The following is a 14,699-nucleotide window of genomic DNA, read 5'->3' on the forward strand; positions in this document are numbered from 1 at the left end:
TTCAGACTATAACATTGTAATTTCCAGTAGTCATGTACAGTTGTGAGAGCTGAACCATAAAGAAGGCAGAGCGCTGAAGAATTGATGCTTTTGAACTGTGGTGCTGGAGAAGCCTCTTGAGAGTCCCTTGACTAGCAAGGAGATCAATCCAGTCAATCCTAAAGGAAATCAACCCCGAAAACTTATTGGAAGTTCTGATGCTGAAGCTCCAATACTTTGGCCACCTGATATGAACAGCTGATTCATTAGAAAAGACCCTGATGCTGGGAAGGACTGAAGGCAGAGGGAGAAGATGGTGACAGAGGATGAGATGGTTGAATGGCATCAATGGACATGAACTTGGGCAAACTCCAGGAGATGGTCGGGGACAGGGAGGCCTGGAGTGCTGCAGTTCATGGGGGTCGCGAAGAGTCAGACATAACTTGGCGACTGAACAACAACAATATAACACTGTTTAGCTGCAGCCTAAAATTGACTCCTCAGCAAGCCTGTATCCCACAACCCATGTTGCGGTCATCCAGCCCCCTTTTGTTTTCATGTCATTGTTTTTGGTGTGTGGGACAAGGACCTGGGGGATTGGGATGTTTGCCTACTCTTCCTTTTGCTGTTTTTGTAATTAATACATTATATGAATCTCAGAATGACAGACTATCTTTACTGGCCAAATCAGTTAGGACTTGGCCTTGACCTTGCCTGCTGCCATGTGTTTGACAGAAGAATAATAGAGTAAAAATATGGGATTAAATGTGATAGACTCTTCCTTGCCTCTTTAATTTTCTAAAAAAAAATATAAACCAAACACTGATCATAGCCATAGATACCTCTTTTCAGGTGGACCACAACTTGGTAAATCAGGTATTTGAGGGCTCCTTATTCTGAGCTACGACTCCCACAATTGTTTTGTCACCAGTTCAGTTTTCTCCAGCTGATCCTGAGGAAAATCATGGGGTTAACATATATCAAATTGTTGTATGCTCACCCTTCATAGTGATCTTCCCCAAGTTAAGAGTCTTTGCTTCTTTCTCAGTACCTGCAGACTATCAGCTATTGTCTTTTATGAGTTACTCCAGTATTCTCTTAGAAACCAACCAACCAACCAATGAACCAATAAACCTGGGAGTTCATATGAGGGCTTCTTTGTAACTTTCTGTAGGTATGGTATCTGTAAGCTCCAGTCCCTGAGGTACCGGAACCTGATTTTGAATTCCTGTGAAGCAGGTATCTTCCTACTTTGTTCACTCTAGAGACTGAATATACACATGGACAATGGCCAGACCATATAGAAAAATAGAACTCTGACTCTCAATCTGCAGCAGCCTGTCCAGAAAACCAATGCACTATTAGCAATAATCAATCCAAGAGGTCAAACTACTGTCTGTAGCAATCGGTCCAGGAAGCCAAAGTAACCCCTGTAGTAATCATCCCTAAATAGCCCGAGTCTGAATAATGCCTCCCAACCAATCACATAAGATGCTTTGCTTCTAGTAAGGCCTTATACTTAGAATCTTTAATCAGCACATACTTGAAGCCTTCCTTTCTTCCTGCTATCAAACTTTCCACTTCTCTGCCAAATGGAAGTATGGCGGCTGATCTCTGAATAAATAGCCATTGCTTGTTCTCATCTCTGAGATTTTCCTTTATTTCCACCACTTTCTTTAAAAGCTTATCTTCCTGGCATACTCTGTGACTGTAGGTAGGTCATTTCCTCTTTTGGGGCATTACTTCAACTGAAAAACTGGCTCAACATGTAATCATCCTTTTATTCAACGGACATTCTATGGCACTTGAAGAAATTGGGTCCTAAGAAGTGCTAGATTTGGGGCAGATATTAGAGACACAGAGGTGAGCATATCCAGGACACAGTAGGATATGTGAACAGGCCTAATCAAGGAAGTGTGGACTATCTTGTATCAGCATCTATCCTGCAAAGGTGCAACAAGGTGGAGAAGTGGGAAGAAAAGGGCCAGGGAAGAATTCTACAGCGTCAGTGTCTCTGGGAGAGCTGGGCCCCTCTCCTCTCCTACTGCTCACGGTGGAGGACCACAGAGTCGCGGAGCCCTCCACCATCCTAGAGAAGCCGGAATGGCAGGAGTGCGCCAGCCTCCACCTCTTGCGTGAAGCAATCTGGCCAACACAGAACGTGGAGAGCTGCACGTGGGGCTGGCGGGGGCGTGAGGCCTGCGTCTTTCCAGGTCCGCTCCCGGGCCGATGGCTGGTATGTCAGCCCCGAGCGGTTCTGGAGCCTTCTTCCCAGACACCTGGCCACCCCCGGTCTGACCCAGCAAGCGGCCGGTGGCCCTGGGAAGTGGGGCCCGTTTCAGCCCAGCGCTCAACCTGCTGCCAGGACAGCCCACGTTGTCAAAGGTGAGCCGATGCCAGGAAGCTGGCTATAGGCCCAGATGAGGGGTGGAAAGCAGGCAGTGCGGTGACGAGGAAATTGGGATACAGTCCTGAGTGGAGGGACCCGAGGAACAGGCAGGGACAGAGTGGATGCGGCATCCCCCAGGCTTGTGGCGGCAGGGGAAGCAGATGCCCAGGCCTGAGCCAATGCTGGGGTAGAGGTGTCCACAGACCGCTGTGCGCCGCGATGAACCGCCAGAACTTCCACGACTGGTTTTACAGAGCTGGTTTTGTTTGAGGTGGGTCTTGAGATGAACGGGCTTCCCTGGTGGCTCAGATGGTAAAGAATCTGCCTGCAGTGTAGGAGACCTGAGTTTGATCCCTGGGTTGGGAAGATACCCTGGAGTAGGGAATGGCTGCCCGCCCACTCCAGTATTCTTGCCTGGAAAATCCCCATGGACTGAGGAGCCTGGTGGGCTACAGTCCATAGGGTGACAAAGAATCGGACATGGCTAAGCCACTAACACTTTGACTTAACACTTTTAGATGAACACGAGGGAGGATCTGGATCTTCAGGCAGGGTTGGGGGCCAGGGGCTGCAGTTCTAAGGGCACAGAGCTGGACAAGGAAAAAGTTTGGGTTCAGAACCAAATGGTGACAGGATTGGGCCTGAGGGTGGTCATGCAGGAGAGGACCCTTGGGAAGTCAGCTGGGTCCCTGAATGGTGACTGGAATTGTCTGCATGGCAGAGGACTTGGACTTTTTTGGGTAGGCAAAGGTGAGCCAGCCGAAGTCTTTGAGTGTGTTAGGGAGTGTATCGGCTGGGAATGTGCAGGGAGTAGTCACAGTTGGGCTTTGCCCTTTTGAGTCGAGCCTCTCCAGCAGCCTGAGTGTCTGAGGTGTCCCTAGCTGCCTCTTTGGCTGCTGGAAGTGACTGGGAGGGAGGGAAGAGCGAGAGTCCCACGCGGAGCAGCAGGGCTGGCAGGAGTGAGGGTGGGAGGCAGTGTGTATGGCAGGCGAGAGCAGAGAGCCAGGCGGGCCTAAGTTCTGTCTCAGAACTCTGTAAACTGGGGAGAGTTAATCTCTGAGCCTCAGGTTCTCTTCCATAAAATGGATCTGATACCCTCCTCATAGGCCGTGAGACATACTCAAAGTAGTATTTGTATAGTGCTTGGCACAGGCTCGATCAGTGGTGGTTGCTCTTGTTATCAAGGATTGGTGACATCTGAAGGAACAGGACACGTGGTGGAGAAAGGATGGCTCCCAGAGCTCATGTGGGAATGAAAAGGGAAAACTTGCAGAGGCTCATGAAGAAGAGGAGAGAATGTTTGCCAAAGTGAAAATGAAGAGACGTGAGAAGATTGGTGGCTGACCCCTTGTATCTTTATAAGTAGGGGGCAAAAATCTGCTGAGAGTTTCCTTCAACATTCAGAATCCAGAAACTCAGTGGGCATCCTCTCCAGTACCTCTTAGTGCCTCGTCTACCCTGACTCCAGGCCCGGGTCTTCGGACTGTCCTATGGCATATAAACACATGTTGTTTCAAGAGTCAGTGACCCTTGAGGATGTGGTCGTCTACTTCTCTGAGAATGAATGGACCACCTGGCTTCTATTCAGAGGGCCCTGTACAGGGAGGTGATGCTGGAGAATTATGGGGCTGTGGCTTCCCTGGGTAAGGATCTTTCCCTTTGGACTCTGCCTCAACCCTTTGGGATTTCTTGGCTCCTTCTTCCTCAAAAGCTCAGTAGTCTTTGGTAACTAACCCTCAGCTGAGTGGCACCTTCAGGCTCCTGGACTCTTAATGACACAATCTTAGTGGTAGCTGCGAAGCAGGAAGTCCTGGCATCCATTTGGGTCTCATATAGGACATCCCTACTCCCGACTGAGAGCCTCTGACCTTCTAACCCATGTGCTGTGGGTACAACAGACGAAGAGACGATTCCTGATACCTCTCTGAATCCTCAGTTCCCCAGCACCTCAGTTTGGGAGACGCAGCCCAATAGCAAGCATCCTCATACAGACATCTGGACTAGAGAGCTCTAGAGAGGGAGTGCCCAAGAAAGCCCAGTTTCTCGATGAGGGAAGTCATCTCTTTGCTGACTCACGCTGTTGTCGAGCATCCCTTCCTCTCTGCTTCCTGACCTTTGTGAGCTTCCGGGCCCCTCTCACCTGAGTACCCTTGCCCCTTTCCCTGGATTTTCTTTTCTTGTTCCCCCTAGTAATTTCCCTTCTTTCCCCTCCCACCCCTGAAGATAGGCCTGGGAGGAGCCCTGGGGTTGCTCTGTGTCACCCTGCTTACCTGCCTGTCCCGATTCCTTCCCAATGGGCAGCGTGTCCATTTCCTACACCGGCTCTGATTTTCCAGCTGGAGTGAGGGGGAACACCCTGGAGCTTGGCTTCTCCGGAAGGTCTGAATGGAGAGAGCCCGAGGGGCATCTTCCTAGGTGAGTGAGGACACGTGCCAGTCATCTGAGCAGTTCCCTTGTCTTGATCTTTAAGTTGTCCTAGGTATGTGTTCTCTTAACCTACTGCTATAGACGCCGGTGGGATCCCTTGTTTTCCTCTGTGTTCCCATGGTTTTCCGTCTTCTTGAGTCCTTGCTTCATTCATCCTGGCTCCTCTCTGTGCCATCTGCTTACATCTGATCACCATTTATCTTCACTCCCTGACTACTTTTCTGTTTGCTTTCTGATCTGAGGTGCCCCCCTGCTTTTTTTTTTAACTATCCTGGCTGCTTATAATCTTCCAGCAGAAGATTCTGACTGCCCTTTGAGGGTATCATGGCCATTTTTATCATTAGAAATCAAGCAGTCTAAATAAGCCTGAGCCAGATAGTTCCTGTTCCTCAGGGATTTCTGGCAGGAAAGCCCTGGCATTTGTCTAGGCCCAACACAGGGCTTCCCTGCTCCTGATTTCCTACTAAGAACTATGTCCTTTTATTGCCTCCCGGGGCCCGCTTCATCTTTTTCCCACAGAAGCTGTTCCGTGGACACAGTGTGACTTGAGCTGTGCTCTCCAATTTCCCATTCTCACAGTTCCTTGCTGTGTCTGAAAGTCTTTCCATGTTAGGAGACCCTTGATTGCAAGTAATAGCCCAGTTCAAACTGGGTTAAATAATAAAGAGGAATTTATTGTTTTGTGTAATTGGAAAGTCCATAGATTTTGATCAGAATTTCAGTCTCTGCTAGTCTGTCTCCTCATATGTTAGTTTGTCTCCAGTCTGGCTCCTCTCAGGGCTGTAATGTGATTGGTAGTTGTAACCAGCACTGTGCTTCTTCGCACCCAGGGGGAGGAACAAGGCAGGCCTTCCTTAGGCTTTAACCATGGTGAGTCACAGTCCACATGTTGCTCTACTCACCATCTTTAGTCTTATGCTGGCTCTAAATTGGTTCCGTAGCCAGGGGGAAGCTGTGTATTGATTGACTTGGCCTGGATTGCTGGTCTCTGAACGGGTCTCACGTAGTGACTTGGATGGGAGAACTTACTTGGCTTATCTCAGTTGGGGCCTATGCTAGAAGCTGGAGTTGGGATTACTCCCACCCAAAGGACCTGGCTACTCCCTAGTCGGGGAGGGGGAGGAGAATGGATGTAGGGAGGGAACCGCACTGTCCTCTAGATTCTCTCAGGATCTCAGTACCTACTCGCCACCACTCAAGGGAATTTCCCATCTCTGCTTTAGACAGAAAGCTAACAGCGAGGTTTTTCCTTGAGCAAAACCTGAACTCCCTGACCTGCAGCAGCCCTTCCTGGAGCTCATGTTCCTACTCAGTTCCCCTTTGAAATTGTAGAATTGGTCTACAGTTCTCCAGGCTTGGATGGGAGTTACAAAGAAACAGAGCTTAACTAACTCTGAAGAATTTGTTAGAGTGGACCTTTGTAAATATGTGCTTTACATATTTTTATCACCAGAGTTTTATCCTTAGGTGTTTATCATTAGAGTTAGAAGTGACTTCTGGAAATGGCTGAGTGAGGCTATGAGGCCATTTTATGGGTGCCATAGAGAGACTCATTGTTGACCCTTATAAAAAGAGAAGGCTATGATGGATAGGATGGAAGGGAAGTAAGAGATGGTGATTTCCCAACGCAACCTCAGGAGCAGCTCTTTGAAATTCTATCCTGTCAGGATAGTTTTCTATATGAACTGGCTTTCAGCTCCTAGGGGCAGGTACAGAGACGTTAGTCTTTCCTATTTCTTCTTGACGTTTTAAAATGAGTGACAAGTTTTTGTATTTTGGTGAACTGATGGAATCCCAACTTCCCTGAACCTCTCTTTCCTGTCCTTTATATTCTTACTCCTCTCAAATTTCAGGTCATCTGTGTTACCAGTCTTTTCCCCAACCTTCATTCTCCCCTCCTGCTTAGACACTGGGGTGGCACTTGAAAAAAATTGACATATTAATACAGCTTGATGACTTTAGTCGCTCTGTCATGGGTACTGATGACATTTGCAGCTCTGTTTTCTCCTTTCAGAGGGTGTTGAAGAGTGAGAAAGATCATTTCATCCTGAAGGAGAACATTCACGAGCAGGCACAGGACCACATGTTGCTATTGAGTGGACCCCAGTTCTGTGGCTCCCAGGAATTCTGGTTTGGAAAAACCTGTGAAGAGGAGAAAAGCACTGTAGGGAGATGGCCTGACTACCCTAAATAGGGCAAGTGTGGAGAACACTACACGTGACATCACGGCAGTGATTGTCAAAGATGAGATAATCTTAGTAGAAGAGCGTTCAGAGGATGCCGATGTTAACACCCATCTTGTACATCAGGAAAGCCTCAGTGAAGAGGCGTTCTATGTACGTGAAGAATGTGGCAAGTGTTTTGATCAAAAGGAAGACTTTGATCAACATCAGAGAGTTCATAATGGACAGAAGGTGTATGGATGTAAGGAATGTAGGAAGAATTTCAGTTTTAGATCACTTTGCATTGTACATCAGAGGATTCACACTGGGACGAAACCATGCCTATGTCAAGAATGTGCTAAAGCCTTCGGTTGGAAGTCAAACCTGATTCAGCACCGGAGAATTCACACCAGAGAGAAACCCTTTGAGTGTAAGGAATGTGGGAAGGGCTTTAGTCAGAACACAAGCCATACACAATGTCAGGTATATGGCTTCTCCATACCAGGGAGAAGCCATATACCTGTAAGAGATGTGGGGATAGTTTTACTTGGAATGCAGTCCTTCTTCAACTTCAGAGAATTCACACTAGGGAGAAACTTTATGAATGTAAGGGCTTTAAGAAAGGCTTCATGTGGAACTTGGGTCTCGCTCGGCACCCCTGGGTCCACACTGGAGAGAAGCCTCGTGAATGTATTGACTGTGAGGAAAGCTTTATTTGCGAGGCACATCTCACTTGTTATCAGAGAATCCATACTGGGGAAAGACCCTAGACATGTAACAACTGTGGGGAAGCCTTCACTTAGAATTCTGTTTTGATTATGTATCAGAGGTGCTGTGCTGGAGAGAAACCCTATAACCGTTCGACTTCTCACCTTCTTGAACAATAGAGAATGCGTAATGGTGATATTTGTTTCTAATTCTTATGCTACAGGAACCCCAACCACAAGATGAAATGATGGCCCACAGCTTGCTGGACTGCAACATCCAGTATTATCTCGCCCCTTCTGAGTGAATACCCTGTACTCTGGCAAGACTGGTTTCCCTGTTCAGCCATATTCATACCAGGCAATGTTTAGTTGAGCCACCTACTCTGTGTCAGGTACTGTGCTAACTGTTTTACATACATTCCTTCAGTTCAGTTCAGTCGATCAGTCGTGTCCAACTCTTTGCGACCCCATGAATCGCAGCACGCCAGGCCTCCCTGTCCATCACCTACTCCCAGAGTTCACCCAGACTCACGTCCATCAAGTCAGTGATGCCATCCAGCCATCTCATCCTCTGTTGTCCCCTTCTCCTCCTGCCCCCAATCCCTCCCAGCATCAGAGTCTTTTCCAATGAGTCAACTCTTCACATGAGGTGGCCAAAGTACTGGAATTTCAGCTTTCGCATCATTCCTTCCAAAGAAATCCCAGGGCTGATCTCCTTCAGAATGGACTGGTTGGATCTCCTTGCAGTCCAAGGGACTCTCAAGAGTCTTCTCCAACATCACAGTTCAAAAGCATCAATTCTTTGGCGCTCAACCTTCTTCACAGTCCAACTCTCACATCCATACATGACCACAGGAAAAACCATAGCCTTGACTAGACGGACCTTTGTTGACAAAGTAATGTCTCTGCTTTTGAATATGCTATCTAGGTTGGTCATAACTTTCCTTCCAAGAAGTAAGCATCTTTTAATTTCATGGCTGCAGTCACCATCTGCAGTGATTTTGGAGCCCAATAAAATAAAGTCTGACACTGTTTCCACTGTTTGTTTCCCCATCTATTTCCCATGAAGTGATGGGACTGGATGCCATGACCTTTGTTTTCTGAATGTTGAGCTTTAAGCCAACTTTTTCACTCTCCACTTTCACTTTCATCAAGAGGCTTTTGAGTTCCTCTTCACTTTCTGCCATAAGGGTGGTGTCATCTGCATATCTGAGGTTATTGATATTTCTCCCAGCAATCTTGATTCCAGCTTGTATTTCTTCCAGCCCAGCGTTTCTCATGATGTACTCTGCATAAGTTAAATAAGCAGGGTGACAATATACAGCCTTGATGTACTCCTTTTCCTATTTGGAACCAGTCTGTTGTTCCATGTCCAGTTCCAACTGTTGCTTCCTGACCTGCATACAAATTTCTCAAGAGGCAGATCAGGTGGTCTGGTATTCCCATCTCTCAGAATTTTCCACAGTTTATTGTGATCCACACAGTCAAAGGCTTTGGCATAGTCAATAAAGCAGACATAGATGTTTTTCTGGAACTCTCTTGCTTTTTCCATGATCCAGTGGATGTTGGCAATTTGATCTCTGGTTCCTCTGCCTTTTCTAAAACCAGCTTGAACATCAGGTAGTTCACGGTTCACATATTGCTGAAGCCTGGCTTGGAGAATTTTGAGCATTACTTTACTAGCGTGTTTTTTTTAATCCTGTAATGTAGGTATTCTTATTCTCATTTTATACATGAGAAATATGAGGTTGAAAGAGGTTATAATACTCGAGTCCAGTCAGCTAGTAAACTCTAGAGTTGAGATTGGAACCAGGCCCAGTTGACTCTACTGTTCTTTGCGCACATTTCTACTCTTGCCTGTTTTTACTTCTAAAGTTTCCCTGGGCTAAAAGGCTCCCTTCCTCATCTAAGACCCAGCTCCTTCTGTTGAACAGACCTCTTTTCCTCTTCTAATGGTAGTCAGTACCACCCAAGTTGGTATTTAATTATGTGCTGTCTTATATTTTTCTAATAGTCTCATGCCTGTTAGTCCAGCTATAAACGGCTCTCTGGAGCATGGCATTTCTTTCTGTTTTTCAAATTTTGAAGCATATTTATTTTTGACTAGATATAATATGCTCATGATAAAAAAAAATTGAAATGGTTCAAACGTTCCTTGTCATTCCTGTCTCTCAGTCCTCCTCAGAGATAATACGTTATTTCTGTGTCTTTCTGGGTACACACACACAAAGTAATTATTAATACTGCTTTCTGTAAGTCTACCCCACTTAAAACTATTTGATATGAGGATATTGCTGTTACATTGCCAACTCCAGGACCTTCTGTTCCTCAGAAGTTGTGAGCCTCCTTGAGACCACGGAGGTGACGTAAGGGGAGCAGTGGGGATGGTTGGGGCTCTGCAGTCTTGGGAGACCTGATTGCCCTTGGATTATGAGAGAGTACTCTGGGGAAATGTAAATAAAGTGGATTTTTTTTTTTCATAAAAATGTGTATAGTTACAACCCCTGTCACTGCACACTCTCCTAATTCTCTCCTTGTCTGTCCCCTTCTCATTGCCATCATACCCACAACCTGAGGTCAGCTGTGGGGCCACCTAAAGGAGGGAGAAAAGGTCACTCTCTGATGAGGGCTCGCACTCTGTTGGGTATCCTCAGTGTCAGCAGTGGAAATATAATCAAGTTTCTTGGCATCAGGGTCACAAATGCCCTGCAGAGGTCCAGGATCAAAGACGAATGCTAGGAATGCTTAGATTCTCTGCAACAAGTAAGGGGTCAGTGAAGGATTCCAGAATTAACTGTGCTTGATATAGAGTCTATAAAGTAAGACGATATTTTAAAAAGGTGTTAAAATATTAACTGTGAAGAAATGCAGGATATTAATGAATGGCATGAACCATCTTAAAAGATCAGATAACCAAAGGCCCGATTCAGAGACGCAGAACGCTGGCCAACACAGATGAAACATCCATTCCAGATTCTCCACCTTTAGAGCCATTCTCCAGACTGCAGTTTGCCCCACTGCTATTTAGAATCCCACTTTTATAAACTCCCAACCAGTGAATAGAATTTGTTGAAGGAGCAAGGAAGAGAAGCCAGAGGCCTGCTTGGACGAGACTTCTGCTTTCTGAAAAGCACAAACATACTGATAACTCCAGAACTTGGCCCAACATTGTCCAGCTAGAGAACCTCTAATAAGCAGTAAACATTTTGTTTTGTACTACACAGAACCAGGAAATGGAAATGGGTAACGTGAACAAGTGTTTTGGGCAAGTTGTTTATTAAGCAAATATTACCGAGCAACTGCCTGTATGCAAACCACCATGTCAGGTCCTGCCAAGGAATGAGAAGTCAGACCTGTGCCCTGCCTTCCTGGAATATTAATGTAGTGAGGATTAAAGGGACCAACCGAGAAAAATCAAGTGAACCAAATCATTAAAGGTTGCTAAGTGCTATGAAGAGAATGAACAAGATCAGAAAGGGGGGCCCTCTTTCTAAAGATGCTCACAGAAGGCCTGTTCTAAGAGTAACATCAGTGCTAAGAGTTGAAGGATGAGAAAGAGCCTCTTATATCAAGAACAGGAAGAATGGAGAGAGGGAAGAGCTGTGCAGACTACCTGATGTGTGAAGAGTTTGCCATGTCCAAGAAGACAAGATTTTAGCAAAATGATCAGGGCATGTGTGGCACCAGTTGGGACTGTAGAGATCGATGGGCCAGATCATTCGATTTCTCCTAAGTGAGAAGAGGCCACTGAAGGGTGTTCAGTGGAGAAGTGACATGTTTGATTCTTATTATAAGATGATGGTGAACTTCTGGCTACTAAGAGAAAAGGGGACCAAAGTGGAAGTAGAGAGCATGTTGGAGACTGCCAGCAGCCCAAGTTGGAGATGATGGTGGCCTGGAGAGGGTGCTGATAATGGAAATGAAGAGAAAGTGGATTGAAGATATATTTTGGAAAGAAAAATCAGTGAACTGCTAATGGATTAGATGCAAGGATAATGGATAGGGAGGAGTCATTGAATAGCTGAGTTAGTGTTGCCATTTACTGGAATGAGAATAGGTCTGGGGATGGAAAAATCTAAAACTCTATTTAATGTTAACATTTGCACTATGTGTGAGATGTGCAATTAGAAATTTCAAATAGATGGTTTTATATGTGGACTGAAGCTCTGGATGGTCATACCTCAGTTCAGTTCAGTCGCTCAGTCGTGTCCGACTCTTTGCGACCCCATGGACTGCAGCACGCCGGGCCTCCCTGTCCATCACCAACTCCTGGAGTGTAATCAAACTCATGTCCATTGAGTTGGTGATGCCATCCAACCATCCATCCTCTGTCGTCCCCTTCTCCTCCTACCTTCAATCTTTCCCAACAACAGGGTCTTTTCAAATGAGTCAATTCTTCGCATCAGCTGGCCAAAGTATTGGAGTTTCAGCTTCAGCATCAGTCCTTCCAATGAACACCCAGAACTGATCTCCTTTAGGATGGACTGTTTGGACCTCCTTGCAGTCCAAGGGACTCTCAAGAGTCTTCTCCAACACCACAGTTCAAAAGCATCAATTCTTTGGTGCTCAGCTTTCTTCATAGTCCAACTCGCACATCCATACATGACTACTGGGAAAACCATAGCCTTGACTAGATGGACCTTTGTTGACAAAGTAATGTCTCTGCTTTTTAATATGCTTTCTAGGTTGGTCATAGCTCTTCTTCCAAGGAGTAAGGGTCTTTTTATTTCATGGCTGCAGTCACCATCTGCAGTGATTTTGAAGCCCCCCAGAATAAGGTCTGTCACTGTTTCTACTGTTTCCCCATCTATTTGCCATGAAGTGATGGTGATACCTGGAGCTGTGCATTTGGGAGTGGTCAAAGGAGCAGAAGGTATTTAAAGCTGTGGGAAGAAATGAATGACATCTCCTAGAGCTGCACTATTTAATACTGTAGCCACTAGCTACATATAGGTATTAAATTAAAATTTTAGGTCCTTAGGCACAACAGCCAGGTTTCCAGCACACAGAAACTATATGTGGCAGTTGGCTACCTTATTAGATGGTGTAGGTGTAAAACGTTTTCATTATTGCAGAAAGGTCTGTTGGACAGTACTGCCCCCAGAGAGAGTACAGCAAAATATGAGGACCCAGGATGAAGTCTTAAGGAATAAGACTCAATATTTAAGGAATCGGATGGGTGGAAGCACCAGGAATAAATGCTAAGAAAGAGCAATCAGGGACTTCCCTGATGGTCCAGTGGCTAAGACTCTGCACTCCCAATGCAGGGGCCCCAGGTTCAATCCCTGGCCAGGGACCTAGATCCCACATGCTGCGACTAAGAGTTTGCATGCTGCAATGGACCTGGCACCTCCAAGTAAATAGGTATTTAAAAGAAAAGGGCAGTTAGTGAGCAATTGGCAACATCACCTGTGGATACTTTATGCAAGCAGCAGCTGTAATAAGGTTGACTTTCCAACTAGGACTACAGAGATTGTTAAAATCCTAAATATTCAAAAGCTCCCAGAGTGAAGTTGATACATATTGTTAGATGAAGTCAGTACCTTAAACTGGAGGAGAGACAGAATGAATAGGAATAAGAACCCATGGAAATGGAACAGTTTGGACTTCCAGAAGAGCATCATGGGAGTTGATGAACCCTAGTAACTCAAAGATGGAAATGTAAGTAGGCAGAGCGATGGAATGACAAGACAGATTTTAGAAGCGTCCCAATGAGAGAATGAGCAAAACATGGCAAAAGATAGGTGTTGCAGGAGGATTAAGAAAGTACGTGGAGATAGATGGCCCCTACCTAGAGAATTCCTAACTGGTCTTTTCCTTACCCGAGGCCCAGAGACAAGCTCTTGGAAACCCTGAGCCGATATCAAAGTTTCCATAGTCTACGATGAAGGATTTGTACCATGGAAGACCCTTCAATTTGTAGTGACACTGTACACATCTCAAAGTCAGAGGTGGGTTAAAATTAATACGGTTGTCCCTTGGTAGCCATGGGGGATTGATTCCAGAACACCTCCCACCAAGAGACACAAAAATCCACATATGTTCAAGTCCCTTATATAAAATGTCATGGGGGACTTCCCTGGTGGTCCAGTGATTAGGAGTCCCACTGCAGGGGGCACAGGTTTGATCCCTAGTCAGGAAATTAAGATCCCACAAGCCAAGTGGCACGGCTGATAAAGTAAAAGAAAATACCATGGTTTTGCATATAATTTATGTGCTGCAAACTCAAGTTTTATTTGGGGAAAGTTGTAAATTTTTTTTTTTAATATTTTTTGATCCACCATTGGTTGAATTCACAGATATAAGACTGTACCCAGTTCTTAAATTTTGGAGAAATAGAAGGGTTTATCTTTAAAAATTGATGATAATTTCTAATAAATTGCAATTAGCAAATATTAAAAACAGTCATTGATTATGGTACAATTTTGTCTTCAAAAATTTCAAAACTAGGACTGGAAAGTGAGGAAATGGTGAAATAGTGAATAGATTTTTTTTTTTTTCTCACACAGTGAAAATTAGCTGGCCTGCCAGGAGTCTCTTGGCAGAATGAATAATTAAATCCCTCCTGTTTGCCACCCAGAGCTAGTGACAAAGATGCCTGTGTGGGAAGCTGCTCAGTTGCAAATGTTCATGTGTTCTCAGTCGTGTCTGACTTCTTTGCACCCGTGGACTGTGGCCCTCCAGGCTCCTCTGTCCATGGAATTTTCCAGGCAAGAATACTGGAGTGGGTTGCCTATTCCTGCTCTAGGGGATCTTCCCGATGTAGGGATCGAATCCGTGTCTCTATGTCTCCTGCATTTGCAGGTGGATTCTTTACCACTGAGCCAACCGGGAAGCCCAAGTGTAAATCAGTATCTGTAATTCCGAGCACGTCTTGTGGTTTCTCAGCCAGGGTTCTGTAACGTTCACCTTTTATTCGGCTCCCAGCATCCATTCGCCTTTTCTCTGGGAACAGTAACCCAAATGTTTTGGGGGTAAGTATCGTTTCTCATCCTCTCGGCTCAGCTCTGTCTCCACCTTCAGCTTCACGAGTGG

General features: G+C 45.6%; 1 protein-coding gene and 1 non-coding gene across 2 annotated transcripts; both read left to right on the forward strand.

The window, feature by feature from the left end:
* Positions 1-324: 324 nt before the first annotated feature.
* ZNF662 (zinc finger protein 662) lies at positions 325-8,188 on the forward strand. The gene is given in 3 exon segments (XM_025272550.3): positions 325-6,980; positions 6,982-7,440; positions 7,443-8,188. Coding segments are annotated over 3 exon segments (1,074 nt in total). The 5' UTR covers positions 325-6,767; the 3' UTR covers positions 7,845-8,188.
* A 4,700-nt stretch (positions 8,189-12,888) lies between these two features.
* On the forward strand, positions 12,889-12,961 carry TRNAG-CCC. The gene has a single exon. It is a non-coding gene; the product is annotated as a tRNA-Gly (tRNA).
* Positions 12,962-14,699: the final 1,738 nt, after the last annotated feature.

The sequence above is a fragment of the Bubalus bubalis genome, chromosome 21, assembly GCF_019923935.1.
Source record: "Bubalus bubalis isolate 160015118507 breed Murrah chromosome 21, NDDB_SH_1, whole genome shotgun sequence".
In the NCBI taxonomy this organism is placed as follows: domain Eukaryota; kingdom Metazoa; phylum Chordata; class Mammalia; order Artiodactyla; family Bovidae; genus Bubalus; species Bubalus bubalis.